Raw genomic sequence first — 16,371 nt, 5'->3', positions numbered from 1 at the left:
GTTGTCACCCCGGCCAGGGAAAATCAAAGTCAAGTCTTCACAAAACGCTTGATGGAAAGGTTCGGCTCGCCATTCCAGCGCGGTCCTGGGCGCGTGCGTACTCACGGCTGTCCCTCGGGCGTGTTCTCCGGGACGGCGACGGTGAAGGAGGCGTTGGCGAACTGCGGCGCTCGGGGCCCCGCCACCACCGACAGCACGGCGGGGACGCTGCGGGCGCCCAGCCGGTCGGCGGCCACCACCGTCAGCAGGTACTCGCGGTCGCGCTGCAGCGGCAAGCCGGTGGTGCGCACCTGGCCGCTTTTGCGCTCCACCTCGAAGCGCCCGTCCCCACCTGGACAAAAGGGAAGGAAGGATGCTTCTCAACATTCAAGTCGAGTCTGTGAAGAACGGAACATTGGTCAATTAACGTTTTGTGAAGAGCAAAAGGTGTCCCCAAAAGAAATCCGGCTGCACTTTGATTGATTTTCTGTGTGTACGCGGAGCCGGTAGAAAAGAGTCACGTCCCCTTGGGGGACAATTAAGGTCTCTTCTTCTGCTCTTTGTATAAAAAGTCTCATTCTGCCAAGTCACGTTGAAGTTGCATGTGCGGCGGAATCTTGCGACAAAGCCAGGCGCATGAGAAAAAGCGCCAGTCGGCCGCCCGTCAACGTCCACTTGACGGACAGCTCGTCAACAAATCGAGGAGACTTTGACGCGTGTGAGGGAATTTCCAAGAAGCAAGCTGGTAGGAAAAAGGAAGGCTGTCTGGCCTCAGCCAAGCTTGAAACTCATCTAAATGTGAAACCTGAAAACAATTTCAACACCCGTGGTGTCTTACCGTCCGCCAGGAAGAACTCCACGTCGCCGTTGAGGCCCTCGTCGCCGTCCTGGGCGTGCAGCTGGTAGACCAGCGAGCCGGCGGCGGCGGCGGGCGACACCACGGCCAGGTACGGCTCCGGGACCATGCGCCATTCGGGAACGTTGTCGTTCACGTCCGTCACCGTTAATTCCACTCGCACCGGGTACCAGTCCGAACCTGCCCGTCGGGAAATATAATCATATATAATCAATTATAAAGTAAATAAATAATAATAGATAATAATCAATAATAACGTTTTTATTTTTGTTAAAAATAAATACAAATAATAAATGTGCATGGATAACATTTGGATCTTTTGGAAAGAAGAAAATTCAAGAACTTGAAGCACAGTGGCCAACTTGAAGCAAAATTTGCTTGCAATGAACCACCGACGCTTTGCTCAAGTCAAAAACTCCCTTTTTAAAAGGTTGAAGTGATTTGGGCTCAGTCAACAAAATGATCCTTTTGCAGAATGTTCCATGTTCTAGTCTGGAAAGCCAAATTTCATATCCTCAAGCAGGCTTGAGAAACGACGTATATGGGCCGGACATTGGATCATTGAATGCGAGCTACTGTAAAGCTGTCGAAGGAAAAGAAAGAAAAATGTTTTTTGCATGGGCTGCAGGAAAAGAGAAGGCGTTCCTTTGGATTTATTTCTTGTTTCCCTCTGCGGGAGATAAATGGATTTCAGCACCTCCAGTCACTTTTTATAAAATGTCAGCAATCCACACTGAGCCGGCCCTTTTTGATTGACTTCTACAGTTAACTTGAAACTTTAAGACGCTAACACGAGCCTTCCTTTGACACCCAAAAAGTTGTATATCTGCGTCTCGGCGCCTAAGCGCACCTTTTATCACTTTTCGCTATTCGAACGTGGCCTTTGTGGGCCCTTTTCTTCCCTCTTTGGGCTCCTTGCGGACGCATCCCGGCAAGTCGTCGCAATCAGACGTTATCTGCTCTTCCATCAACGGCAATCGTGGACAAGAGGGTGCAAGGAGCTCATTGGAGAGCATTTTTCTCTGGGCCCACAGAGCACAATCAGTGGTTGCGGCCCACCGAGGTAGAAAGACATTTCCACGCACGCACGCACACACTTGAATCGCATTGATGGTGCGTGAGAAGCAAAGGGTCCACGTAATCAAGGACACACACACATTCTCATCATTGTGATGCAGAGTTGCTTTGAGAGCTTTTGACATGTTGTGTTAACACGGCTTGTGCGTGCGTGACTGTTGAGAGCCACACGGAGCATTTTGACAGTGAGCAGGTGCAATCAGGCAACATGTTGCTGTTATGTGTCTAGATAGCTGGCCGTGGCCGTGTGTGTGTGTCCGTGTCCGTGTGTGCGCGTGTTGGCGAACGCATAGTCGACGGAGGCGGCACAAGGCTGCGAGAGAAACTGACCCGGCGGTTGTTATAGAAACACAAGAGGAAGGACAAGAGGAAACAAAGCATTGACAGTAAAGAAGCAATGAAGATAAAAGGAAGCACGACACTGTCTCGTATCCTCAGCCCTGTGATTATTGCAGACTGCTAAATGAATTGGCTAAAAAGGACAATGCGGCTTTACGGGGCAGAAGAGAAGCTATTCCTAATCGATCAACACAATCCACCAAGAATCAGATTGTAAATACACATAGCCTCACACATGACATGTCAGAGAGGCACATTGAGAAAAATGAGGACCGGGGTCAAAGGTTACGGGAAGTGTAGCGCCGTCCTGGAGTCATCACGCTTGGCCTCACAAACCTCACGTGCGAGACGACGGGCCAGCCATCCGATTGGCCGATTAGATGCTTAGTGACCGGACTCGGGGGAGAAGTCACACGCTTGTCGGTGCGAGGCTGCGTCTTGTCACAATGCGTGCGAGAGAGAGCGAGGCCGACATCAGCTCCAACAACAAGCTCGCAGCCATTGTTACGTTACATATACTATATTATTTGAGATTATTTGAGTTTATCCAGTACATTTGGTACACTTTGATACATTTTGTAGTTTGCTTCAGAGCGAAAAAGCCACTTTTCCTCTTTTTTTTTCCGCACAAACCGTTTCACATTTTGAACCCAACCAGAGCCGGGACAAGCATGCACAAAGGCGGCGTTTGGTGGTTTCCCTCAAAGTAGCATGACTTTAACATCCGTTTTACAAAAGTGAGCACATTGCCAACATTCGTTGACACGGATGTTCCAAAAAAAGTACGTGGACGTTTATTTTTTGGTTACGTTATTCCTACTCGAGTGAATGCAGCTGGAGGCCGAGCAGCTGCTCTGGAGGCAGTCCTTATTCGTTGACCTCAAAGCGAAGTCAGAGAAGAAGAAGAAGGAGGAGGAGGAGGACAAGGAGGAGAAGCAGAAGAAGTCAGTACGAGAAGGTGAAGAAGAAGTCGGGACAATGCCGCGACAAAGAGGAAGTGGTAGCATCTCCTTATGGTTGGAGAACATTCCAAGAACTCTGTGAAGTCAAAATATCCCATATTTCAATATTCCAGGGCCTGATTTAATATCATCTATGTCACTTACAGTATCGGCGCTTTTAAAATGATAACGAGAGAGACATGTAATCACCGAATATCTCAAGAGAGAGCAAATGCAAAATTTCACCCAGCAGGTCAACTCGAGCACATCGGGCAGGTCTGAAGGAGAGAAGAATTGACGCATGGGAGGGAGGGAGGGAGGGAGGGAGGCAAGGAAACACACCAACGGACAGATGGACGTCAGCGTTGCCACTTAATTAAATGTTCTGAGTGAGAATGACAAAGAGCTAAGTCGCTCCCATCTGTAATGCGCTTTGATGAAGCGCTGACGGCGGAAATGTCATTTTAACAAAGACAATTTTCAGAGCTCAAATTGACACAAATGGCTTCATGCTAGGGCAGTTCACCGCTGACGCATAGCTGATGGGGCTCCTACTCAACATTAGCTGTACGCTACGTCTCGGCATTCTTAAAAATAGACGCGGCTACGAGGTAAAAGACAAACAAAACCATGGTGGTACATCAAACCTCCGCAGTAGTTTGATGTCAGGACGTGAAGTGACGTGAAGGTCCTGAAACGGCCCTGAAACTGCTACACGCTAAAGCATAGGTGTCAAACCCAAGGCCCAGGGGCCAGATACGGCCCGGGGGCCAGATACGGCCCGCCACGTCACTTTAGGTGGCCCGCAAAGACAGATTGTGCATCAACTTGTGTCAATACTTCCAAAATTGTAATTACCATTCATCTTTTTAAAATGTTTGAACAGTTTTTACTAGTCTGTGATCGTTCATCAATTTGTTGTGTAGCATATGCTGTACATAATAGAAGGCCTTGACAGTCATAATAAGGAAAACGATGACTACAAAAATGAGTTTGACGCCGCTGCATCAAAGTGAAGGTGTTTCTATAGGTGGATGATTTGTGTGCAGCCCGTGACGCAACTTTAACAAGCAACGTCCTTAACGAACAACAAGGACGGACGGCTTTATCTATCTGCTTGACTTCAATTCACTTGAGTGACTTTGTCTTTTAATCAAGCATTTGTTTGAGCCTCCCTAATTGGTCCTGTTGAAACGAGCTCACTGGTTATTGTTTACAATTTACGGCTTCAGAAGTGACAACGCAACAAGAATTTTAACCTCGCCTTTAATGCTCTCGGGACTCCTGAGTGATGAGATTTTTTTTTCTTTCTCATAAGCCTAACACCAATTAAAGGTAACTAGCAAGTGGGCTCCGACGGTTGTTTTTTTCCAGCAAGTAGCATTAAAATAGAGTTCAAGTGATCAGAAATGAGACACAGCTTTTGGATTTTCATTGCTAATTAGCTTCATCAAAACAAAAGTGATTTGGAGTGAAAAACAAAAAGTCAACCGAAAACTGAAGCGCACTTGGGCGATGATTCTCAAAGTGTGCTCTACTATGTGGAATTCAAAAGTTGCCCATTTTCAAGGAAAAAGAATTGGTCGTGGGGCGATAACAAAAGCAGGGTTTTTTTTTTTTTTTTTAAAGACAAGGACTTGGAAATCAATGAGAACAGCAATAACATGTTTTTTTTTTTTTTTAAGAAAAAGACTTCTATGAATCAATGAGAACTAAGCCTTTTTTTCAAATGGAATTTTTACAAGAACAAAGAGACTTTTGTTGGATTTATAAAGTTGTCTAATCCTAGAAGAATAAAGAAGTTTTCTTCCATATAACTTCAAAATTGGACAATAGAAAAAGAGTGAAATTTCAACTTTTGTCATCACATTCTGCCTTTCATTCGGAAAATAGAAATACTTGAAAAATAGGTCTCAGAAAAAGAGGAAAAATATATATTTTTAAAATAAATATAATAAAATAATAGTGGCTCAAGATAGTTATGTTTTATGAGTTGCCCCCCCCCCCCCCCCCCCCAGTCGCTAAAATGAGGTCATTCCTCTTCACTCCAGATTAGCTCAATCCCATTAAAGTATGATGAGATCCAGCCGGGATTACGAGTCACACTTGGAACTTTATGTTTTTGCTTCTTTTTTTTTTTGGTTGTTTTTATTTATTTATTTTTGAGGGCAGATGTTAAGATGGCGGCGAGAGCTGCGAGGGAGGCATCTGTCGCCGCCGTTCTCAAACATCCTGAGCTCCGGCCTCGACGTTGGACTTTCTCACAGCTGGGAAAGTCCAAATGTTGGATTTATGCAATATTTGAGCATCATCTGAAGCGAGAGAGATGAATTTCATAGCAAGCTGTGTTGAGTCTAAAGGTGGCATTTTCAGTGTTCCTAAATTTAACCTGGCAAGATCACGGCGGCTGAGGCTGAAGACGTGACTTTGCAACTTTAGAATGTCCGTCAAGAAAAGAAAAGAAGTGAAGCGGTTACATTTTGCGTGACTCTGATTTGCTGCCACGTCCGTTTCACTACATTGAATCAATTAAATATTCCTCAATCTATCGGTGTATATCAATCACGACTTCATTTTAAATTAGATTTGCATTATGCTAACGAGTCCCCCATTATTGGGCAGATTTGACTCGGGTACTAAATGCTTATTTTATCTTATCTTGCCGATCACACTTAATTGAATATTTTCGACATGTACTACATTCAGCAGTGAGAAATTAACCAGCGAGTCCTAAAATAGGTGCTGATGTGTTAACAACACGTTCAGCAATTTTCTGGCACCATTCTTCGTCTGCCTTACTTGCAGCAAAAGTGTTGCTTTTTCCATTTATCATCTTTTTATAGAAGTGGTAAGCCTCCATCATCACAATTTGTGAAATACGCCGTTCTCGACTGCTCCATTTGTTTTTTGCACGGAAATGACAATGGCTTAACAAAGCCAGTCACGTTTTCAGGCTTTGCCGTTCCAGAACTTTAGGGCCGTGTTCAAATACTTTTGCCGTCTTTTACACAGTAATTTCATTAGTTTGAGTCATTTCTCCTCATTTAAAAAAAAAAAAAAAAAGAAAGAAAGAAAGAAAGAAAAAGAGCACCCGCTGATTGATTAAATGTGAGCTTCTGTCATTTACCTTCCTCCGGTCGGGGCCAGTAAATTCTCCAAAATGAGTTTTTGTGGGCCCCCCGAGCGACACCAATTACATCCGCAGTCCTGCGGCACGGGCGCAGGGGGGGCCGTAACGGCGGCCCGCCCGCCCTCCATTAAAAACAAATCACGTCCGGAAGCACAAATGCACACAAATCTTGCAGCTAACGTGGCGCTAAATCAAACGCTTCATTAAAGGCAGCTCCATCTCAGTCTAGCTTGGGAGAATGTGTTTGCTTTTCTTTTCTTCTTCTTTTACACAAATATTTTTGCCTACTAAACACACACACGCACAAAAACTTTACCGGGCTGACGAGAAACATGACATTGTTTTCACGAGTGACAAGCGTTCACGCAAAGATTGCCTAGCGGCAGCTAGCACACCGAGCTAACGTAGCAGTCCACATATCCACTCACTACTCCTCAAAGTTAAACATTAGTCACACAAAGACTTGTTTACAAAGTTGCTGGCTGAAAACAAGTTATCATGCTGACATCTTGAATGATGTCAAGCATCAAGATCAGAATCATTTGTTTACAACAACAAAAAAGAACCCCGTTAATCCCTCCATGCCGCCTGGAAACGAGTTTGTGCAATTTTTTTAGGGCGTTGCATTCTTCGATGTTTGTCGAAAGCGATACCGCTTTTCTCGGAACGTCAACAAACAGCGGCGTGTGAAAGCGGCTAACGGGATTATTAAGTGGATTATTAATGAGCGGGCGTGAGAGGATTAGCCAAATGCTTTGAAGTGGATTTGAAAAAGAAGAAATTGACTTCTTCTTCCTCTCCCCCCTCCTACTCGCTTGTCTTTTTGTTTGGCATCCAAGCCGCTAATCAGAGGCCTTCCCAAGGCTGCTTCCATTTTACAATCCTGCTAAGAGAAGTCCAATGGAAAGACCTGGCGGTTATTTTACGAGCCGCTTTTCGCCCTCATATTTTCTGATGGTCCTGCGGCGCAAGCAAGCAAGCGCACGCCATTCGAGGTCTTTATTGCAGGTCGGCGGCGTCTATTGGAAAGGAGCAGCTTTCGCCCTAGTAAATCCTTTCAATGACGTCCACTTTATAGTACACTGAGATGAAAATAACTTTTTAACTGTTCACAAACGTGGAGGCAAAAGACGTTCATTGTCATTCGCTGGTAGCGAGCTAGCGTGAAAATGGACAGAATGTTGTTTTGGCTGACGCAGCAAAATAATCTGAAATCAATACACCGTAGGCAGGAGTTTTTGGGGACCGTGTCAAATTTGAAAGAATATATGAGAGATGTTAAAGTTAAAAAATAAATCCCATGAGTGTGATTTACAGTAAGGCTGTTTTTTTTTTTTACAGTTGGGCGACTTCAATGTTTCACACCCCCCACCCACCCAACAGCGTGGCGACACGCATCTCTCTTGGCCCGAGGACGAGCACGTCCTTCGTATCAGCGTCACTCCCGTCGCATCGTGTCTGTCCTCGTCACAGGCCTTGTTGTCCTGTTTGTCACTTTGTTTGCATCACAACGCTTTCAGGCCGGGCGCCAAGATGCCGGCCCGACCCGAGTCTTCCGACACACTGATAGCGATTCCGGATCGGTGACAACGTGACAAATAGCGCGCGGGCATCAATCGTTGAGGTTTTGTTAAGGTTTTAATCAGAGTCGCCCTGTCAAAAACTGGCGAGTCACAAATCACAAGAGTTCTTGGCGTTATTTATCGATTTGAAAGAGTTGTATGATATTACAGCTGCTATTTATTGGCAAGGACAGGGACTGACTGGGCTGGCCAAAATCCATGCACATCTCATTTAAGGCAATCATTTGACATTTCATGTGTACCTAATGAAGCGACCAGGCCCGTTAGCCTTGGTGTTTGCGTGCACCCGGCGAGCGATGCGCCATTTGGAGAGGAGTGCTGGTTAATTTGCGTTTAACGGCTTAACGTCGCCGCTTAATGTCGCCGACATCCGTCAGAGCACGATCTGGCCGCTCGCTCGCCACCGCGTTTGTCATCCCGCGAGACGTGCGTCGCCGCTAATGATTCACCCAGCGTTTCGGCTTCCTCGTTAGAGCCTCGTGCTGAAAAATGAGCTGGGCTTCCTAGTTGCGGATTGATGGCAAAGTGACGCTTTACATGGCAGTCTGAGGTCACGTCCCTGCAATTTGGATGTCTGTTCAAAGGATCAACCTGTTTTGTAAGCAACATGTTTGGGTTTTTTCTCAAGAACATACAGAGACAAATTGATTTTGAGAATAAATGTGTTGAAATGAAATCTTTTTGAAATAAGTCAATATTTATAAATGAAAAATGATTTTTTTTTTTTCTAGTGTCTCAATTCTTTTGATTTCTTATTTTACATTCATATATTTTCAGAAAAGGTCTGTTTTTTAAAAAAAAAAAAAAGCAAATTTTGAGAAAAGCGCCAGAAGAAAAAAACAACTCCACTACCTCAAAGGCACACAGTGAAGTGTGTGAATGTTGTTTCTCTCCATCAAACATGTATGAGCTCATAAATGTTGACAGCCGTGTTGCACATCGCCTTCACCCGGGCGATGACACCCTCGGACAAGCGCGGCGAGCGGGACGGACGATAACGCAGATTGGCACATGCGAATCCCGCCCACGGACGCCACAACAACAACAACAACGTCCACGCAAAGAGAGTCGCTCGTTCGCTGCGTCTTGCTGCTCATCGTCGTCAAGTCTGTTCAAGCGCATTTTGCAAGCATCTGTGAGAACATTAGGAGACACACACACATTCAAGCACTATCACATGCTCCCAATTGCTTTCTCTCTCACACAATAGCTGATGCTCTCTCACATACACACACACACACACACACACTCTGACTTGCCCCCCCCAAGCCCGAAGCACTCTCCACCCAGGATTCCCAGAGGAGTCGGTGGCATCAGCGTCAATTAGGATCAGCCTGCACACTGGCTGATGCGGTTTCCCACCAAAAGCTTCTCCACCGCCTCTCCCGTCGTCTGTCGTAGCATGTGTGTGTGTGTGTGTGTGTGTGTGTGTGTGTGTGTGTGTGTGTGTGTGTGTGTGTGTGTGTGTGTGTGTGTGTGTGTGTGTGTGTGCGTCAGGCCATCCCGCACAATAGCAGACACGAGTTTCAGCCTCGCAAAGACTCCCGAGACTGCCGTGTGGGTGACAGGCCCATTAGAGGCCCGCCGGGGACTCGAGATGCTTTACAGGCACCGGGAGCTCCTGAGACCCCGGCCGGCACGTACGCTGCTTTAAACACACACATACACACACACACACACACACCGGAGGCGCTTTCATATATTTGAAATTCATCGGCGGCCGTCTGTCAGCCGTGGACACTGGAGCGCGCCGTCGTACATTGGAGGCGACCAATGTTCACCAGTGTCAAGTTCATTTCTTCGTCAAATAAACATTTGCAACAATGCAAGATCTTTAAACGTTTTTTGTTTTTTTTTAATCACTGGATCCAGGTTAAAGCTAAGAAATTGAGTGAGGGTATTCAAAAGTTAATATCTATAAGCATGGAAGCACTGATGAAAAAAAAAAAAAAAAAAAGGTCTCTGAAAGAGGTCTTTTATGTTCTTTCATCACAAAAAGTTCAAAATGTTACACCAACGTTTTTATGTCAGGTTGCTAGGCAGACTTGCCAGAGTCTCCAGTTCTCCAAGAAAAGCAAAGAGGAATAGTGGCCATTGATTGAAATGAATGACAAAATGCATTCATCTTCATCTGCCGTTCATTTTCCCAACAAAACACTCAAGCAAAAGCCTTTTTTTGTGTGTATTCCATTGCAAGTTAACTGAACCACAATGACAATGCAACATTTATGACATGTTCCTTGGAACAAGAATGCACATGTACTCTCTCACACACGTACACACAATTCACACAGCGAGTCTTTCTCACTGACACCTCTTTTCTCTTGCCACTTTTTTTTTTGTGTCTGTCACACTCGCCCACACACATGGTTTGGTGTGCACGCCTGTGCGTTTGCTGTGCCGCACACACAACCTGCCGCTACTGAGTGAGAGAAAGGTCAAGCCAGAAGCTCACCTGCAAATTTTCATCGGCTATTTAGGTCATTCGGGCCACTTGGAGGAGGGGGGCAGAAAAAAACCTCAAGTCTGCGTTGATGTCGGCGGCGTATATGACGGAGCAAAGTCATTAGCCAGCCAGCCAGCAGAAGTCAACTCATGAACACGGAGCTGCGCCTTCCCGTTAAATGCGAGGGAGGCAAAGTCGAGCGAGCGAACGAGCGAGCGTCTGCCGTTTGTTTTCCGGCCGGATGCCGACGCAGCTGCCCCGGCCGTCGCTCGCAGTCTAGACAAACGTGATCTCCTCCGGCTCCACGAGCTGGCCCCAAAGCGCTCCAAAGACACCACGCCGTCTGCTTGCCAACAGGATGGAAGTTGGAGATCAGGCGCAAGACCTTTGGCCACACGTGAACTCATCTTTTTTTCCTTCCCCAGGAAAAATAAGCGGACAAGAGACGGCAGTTCCAATCGTTTGGAAATTCTGCTGTGACGTCTGACCTTACGTTGGACTTAAAGTCCAATAAACCCTCGCTGTCTAAAATGGAGGTGACGTCACTGACAGCACCTCCCGTTGCTAACTCAACATCTTGCCGCTATTCTTAATTCAGGCTTTTCGAAACGTTGTTACCCGAGTGCTAAGTAGACTCGATTATTTCCTTTCCGTCCCTGAGACTTTTTATTGTTAACCTTCGACAAACACACATACACAAATAGAGGCCCTTACTCAAATACACACCCTACCGTAACCCACACACACATTCATTTGTACAGAGGTGTGTAGACTTTTGCTATCCACTGTTTTCTTGTTGTCACACAAAGAGAGAGCCACGTACACACACACACACACACACACACAGTTTGAGTAAATGTCTTGAGGGCGTGGGGTATCTCGCTATTGCAGCATCGTCAATCTGCCATTTCTCAAACGCAGGCTTAATCTGTTCTCGCTTCTACCTTCCGCTCGCACCAACACTACATCTCCCTCTGGCTAAGTCGTGTGTAGGCACCATGGGAAATTCTGATGGATCGCCTTTTTCTGGAGCAAAACACACACACACGCACGCACACACGTATCCATACGTAGAAAAACACAAACAATCACCTCGGCCAAAGCTCACGCCGCCTTCAGGCTTTTAGTCGGTGCTGGCTTGCTCGCTCGCTCGCTCGCTCGCTCATATGGCGGTGAGCCGAGCCGAGCGGCGAATTTGATTTAATAAAAAGGATTGTCGAGTCAAGACGGGTGGGGGGGATTAGGGGGGCGGGCGAAGACGAGCGAGGGAGACGAGCGACGGCGGGTTATTACGGTGACGAACGAAGGCGATCGGGCTATTGACCGCGATAACGACGGGAGGTGATTAAAATGGCTCCGGCTTCCCGAGACGGGAAGAGCGATAACGATGTTGACAAAACATGATGATGATGATGACGAGGCCCAGAAAACAACACGCCCGCCGCTGCCGAAAAGGATGCGGCAGCTTTCTGGCACGTTGGCAAGAAGGAGCCATGCTGTCAAACGCTCGAGTGCCGACTAGAACTCGAAGGCCGGATCTTCTGCCGGCGGCACTCAAAATGGCCTCCTTGACACCCTCTCGACGGGTTTGATCCAAATTTTGGCCACCCGGATGCCGACTCGAACTGAACTTCAGAATATCCGACCTCGGGTACATTTCAACGTGTTACGGAAAAGCCCGCTGCTTGACTCGAGTGATGATGCCACCGCAGCAGCTTTTTTTTGCCGTTTTCCCACGAGTCAGCAAATATTTGGTGGATTTTTTTTTATAATGGGGAGCCGAGCCAAATTAGAGGCACCAAAGGGCACCAAATCGTTTGCATCGGGAATCACCGTCATCATTCATGATTGTTATCGCAAAAAAAAAATCCTAATACAGTCGTCTTATTATTGTTCTAATAATATTTACAATATATATTCATTCTAAATAATATAAATGGCAAGAACCGCATATGTAATTGAGGTTTTCACTGGATTTTGTTGACAGTCTGCGGCCGTGAAGACGAACTGTGAACCTCACGCAGGGAAAAAGAGGATCCGAGCATAAAGAGTTTCCCTCGGCCGGCCGGCCGGCCCGCCGTCTGCTGTCGGCGTAATGAGATGGTCAAGTGCTCTCTGCTGCCTTTGCTTCTTTTGTAGCGTCTGTCAATTCACCTTATTCAATATTTGCTTTGACCTTTAAACGGCAACAAAAAGAGCACAAAAACAGCGACGGGAGGAGAAGGCCGAGGACAACGTCTCAGAAAAGAAGAAAAGCCAGCTTTGTTTTCATTGGAGAGGCTAAGCAGACAAGAACGTTGAGGAATATTCCAAAAGAAATTCAAAGGTATGTTGAGCCGCCATAGAGGAAAAGTTTGCGCCAGCTGTGAGTCAGCAAAATTTGCCCGCCGCGCGACTCCCACAAGGAACGTCTGCGTTTTATGTCGACTCATCCAATTTTGACACAATGCCTCGCCTACACATGATATCCAAACTCCAAAAGTTTGCAATTCAGCATTGCCCATCTGTCTGCGTTGACCCGTGTCTCGGGTTGGGTCGCAGTTGAACAAAAAGGATTTGGTGGAATTGATTTCAGATGCTTTTCTCGTAACAAAATGGAAGACTTGATTTGGCTTCTTGAGACTTTTTTGAACCCTCCCCCCCCAAATCTCACGAGTCAAGCCCCCCAAAAAAGCCAGAGTCACTTAGCAGTATGGATTTTGGTAAACATTTCAATGATGAGAAGACCCACAAAACAATTTTGGGGGAAGGATGTTGAGAAATTCAAACCTTAAGTGTGACATTTTTGCCTTGAAATCGTAATGGACCAAAATAGCAGATGTGTCTTTTCCAGCATGGCTTCTTGAGACTTTTTGTGTTTTTTTTTTTTTAGATAAACACGTCTGCCAAATTTCATGCTGTTAAGGTGACACAGGCTTGAGGGAAAAAATTTGGAACATGCTGGAGGCGGATATCAATATTTTATGACACGCACAGTAAGTCAACGGTGACTCTTTACACAATGGCAGAAAGACATTTGTAATTCTCGGTTGGCGACCGACTGACAGCTGAGTCAATAACACGTTTATTTCAGATGTTGTTTTTCTTGTCAACTTCAAGCAACAGGTGACAAGCGTAGCAAGGATCCTTTGCACAAATCCAAATGTTGACGTCTGATGCTGCCGCGTAGCTTCAAAAGTTGTTAGCGACATTTTCTCACCTGTTGCCGATTTCCGCGCACGTACGTCGTTACTTGGAAGCAAATTATACGCACACAAACCATTGCGATCCTTCAGTCGTTTTCTTCTTTGCATTTTGATTTTACGACAATGTCGACGTGTCTTGTTAGTGGGCTCTCGAAATATTATTTTTCAATTTAAAAAACGCAATTCTTGAAAAATGACTATTCTGGACGGCGATATGTTTCTCCTCTCGATTGCAAAATGTGCCACTGCCATATTTGTTTTGCCAACTTACAACAGTTTTTTTGTTGTTGTTGTTGTTTTTTTGTTAAACAAAATGAACGGCATAATATAGTGAAACTTTTTTTTTGGTACTCACGCATGTGTCATGTTAGAACTTAACGTTTGTGTGCGTGGGTAACCAAAGAGGAAGCCGCCAGAAGACAATACATCACCTCGGCACCAAAACTTTTGGCTGGGTCAAAAGGTGAAGTGTCAGTGTTGACTGGCGGCGGGCACGCCTGTTTGACAAGATGGCATTAGCATATGCCAGGATTGCGTGATTAAAATTCGTACAAATATAGAAAAGATTCACGGCAAAACCTTGTTGCACGAGAAGAAGTGCGATTGGATGTCGCACGAGTAAAAGTATCACGACTCGTGACTACAAGTTCGATTTTAAAACGATAAGGAAGGCGGGGCTTTGGTTAATGTGAGTAATCTAATGAATACTTTGTGTGTATCATTCAGTTTGATGGCTAAAACGTCTTGATGACAGCCAATTAGCCCGCCTGCCCGTTCTCAAAATGAATCAGGTCTTAAATGTATCCATCTGCCCGGCACGTGCACGGGCTTCATTATTATATTTGTTACTTTTGACAGAAAATCAATGAATGGATCATATTCTGGACGCAGGCCAATTGGTTTGATCCAAGAGAGGCCACCGTATTAGGTACACCAGCCAGAGCGCCGCCATGCACAATAAGTTGCATGCAAAGAAGCCGTTGTTTTTGCGCGCGGGACCACCTAGCATGAAATGAGTTTTCTTTTTCCCATCACAAGAATTAGGAAGGAGGGCGTTGGACCAGTAAATAGCTGGAAGACAAATGGAACGCGGGAATGGAGACGACGGTGGCAAACACACGTGCACGTGTGACAGAAGTGGAGGCCATGTTATGGATTTCATTTTGGCTATAATGACATGCTGCATCTGCTGCATCTGCTCTATACGACGTGTTTTGTGCAATCTCGCTGATGTTCACTGACTAGCGTCATGCTAACACATAATGGGGAACTCCATAGACAGGCTAACGAATCACATGTACGTGACGATGGAAGCCTTTTTTGGCCTTGCATTCTTGCTGCTCACTAACTAGCGCGATGCTAACGAACAATGGGGAACTCCATCGACATCTATGTGACGACGCATTCTTGCGTCTTTCTACTCTGTAGTCGTCTCGCATGCGTGTCTGCTGCAGTGGCTGCACACCTGCAATGCAGTGGGGGGGGGGGGGGATCCAAAGGCATCTCTGTCTTGTTGAAGCTTTTAAAGCGCATTCCGACCGCTTCTTTTTGACCCCGAGGGACGCCCCGAATGGAATCGGCTCACGTTGGGTGGGAGTGATTTAACGGGCTGTGGCGGCGGTGGCGGGAGCGAAACACCCTGCGGGGAATGTGAGCCTCCATCGAGTGGCCGTGTAACATTTCCGCAGAGGGCGGTAAAAATGGCGGCACCTGGGCAAAAAGTGTGATACTCAAGCTAGATCCGAAAATGACTTGAGCAGAACACGGAGAGGAGACCAAGACAGGACTTTAATGTCCTCGCAGTTCTTTTCAAACAAGGTTTGGCTTTTTTAGCCACACTGTAAACACAAGATGATCGCGACACACACTTTGCGCTGCAATTCATTGCGACGTATACTGAACTCGGCTTTTTTTCCCAAGTGTGAAGTCCCGAAACTCGTCCGACTTCTCTTTCCCTTGTAATCAACAAAGTCCAACTGGTCATTTTTATCTTCTACTCAAAAGCAGACTTCATAAAGTGGCTCACAAGTATATAAAAAGATGTGTTTTATTGCTTTGAGGTCTTCACAATGGGTTAACTACTTTAAGACGTGTATGAAACTCAGCAATGTATTGTAAATGCAAAACAAATTGAAAAGGAATAATAATAAATGAATAATAGATTTGAGGGGGAGTTTTTTAAAAAGGCAAAAAAAAAAAAAAAGGGAGCGAGAAGAAGAAATAGAGCCCTATCTGAGCTGAGGATTGGTATTTCTTCAAAACAACTTCCATAGAGGAGAAGAATGCTTCAAGAGGCGCTTTCACGGACACACGTTTCGAGGCTAAGCTTTTGTGAGGCGGGAGGGAGAACAAAAAAGTTACCACAGAGAACAATTGAGAAAAGAAACAAGAATGAGGAAGTGGGGGAAAAAAAAGGAAAAAAAGTTGTCTTCTCTGGGGGGGGGGGGGTGGCGTTCCCTCGGGGGCCCGCCGTGGTTAAAGGCAGCCATTTAATATACAAGAAAAACCTTGGTGCGTATGAATACAGACAAAGATGAAGATGTTAAACACTTGCCGGTGACAGAATGAGAGCAGTGATGAAAAGGCGGCGGCGGCGGCACAATGAGCCTCAATCAAAAGACGTGATGACTATCAAAAATGTCTTTGAGCCACAGCGCTAAAGGGAAAGCTAACAGCGGCGCTAGCGTGGTGAGATGTTAACCACTGTTAACTCGTTAGCTGCCCCGGACGTGCCGTTCGTCAAGTGGCGTTCAATCCTTTCGAGCCGCCAAACCTGTCAAGTATGGGAATTTTGACGTTTGCAGAACACTGTAATCACTCACACTTTCCTGTAGA

The 16,371-nt window shown here is 45.9% G+C and overlaps 1 protein-coding gene across 3 annotated transcripts in view; it reads right to left on the bottom strand.

Annotated features, from left to right (window-relative positions):
• The window catches only part of LOC147059742 (neural-cadherin), a 102,213-nt gene that overhangs the window by 70,354 nt on the left and 15,488 nt on the right, over positions 1–16,371 (bottom strand). For all 3 annotated transcript variants that reach the window (XM_085908220.1, XM_085908218.1, XM_085908219.1), the window contains 2 exons: positions 818–1,015; positions 106–331 (listed from right to left, as the gene is read on the bottom strand). In XM_085908220.1, coding sequence (XP_085764346.1) covers positions 106–331; positions 818–1,015 — 424 coding nt within the window. The remainder of the gene's footprint in view (positions 1–105; positions 332–817; positions 1,016–16,371) is intronic.

Source organism: Syngnathus leptorhynchus, chromosome 3, assembly GCF_054491065.1.
Source record: "Syngnathus leptorhynchus isolate UIUO chromosome 3, UIUO_Slep, whole genome shotgun sequence".
NCBI lineage: Eukaryota > Metazoa > Chordata > Actinopteri > Syngnathiformes > Syngnathidae > Syngnathus > Syngnathus leptorhynchus.
The sequence above is the reverse complement of the archived record's forward strand: the minus strand, read 5'-3'. Positions and strand labels throughout refer to the sequence as shown.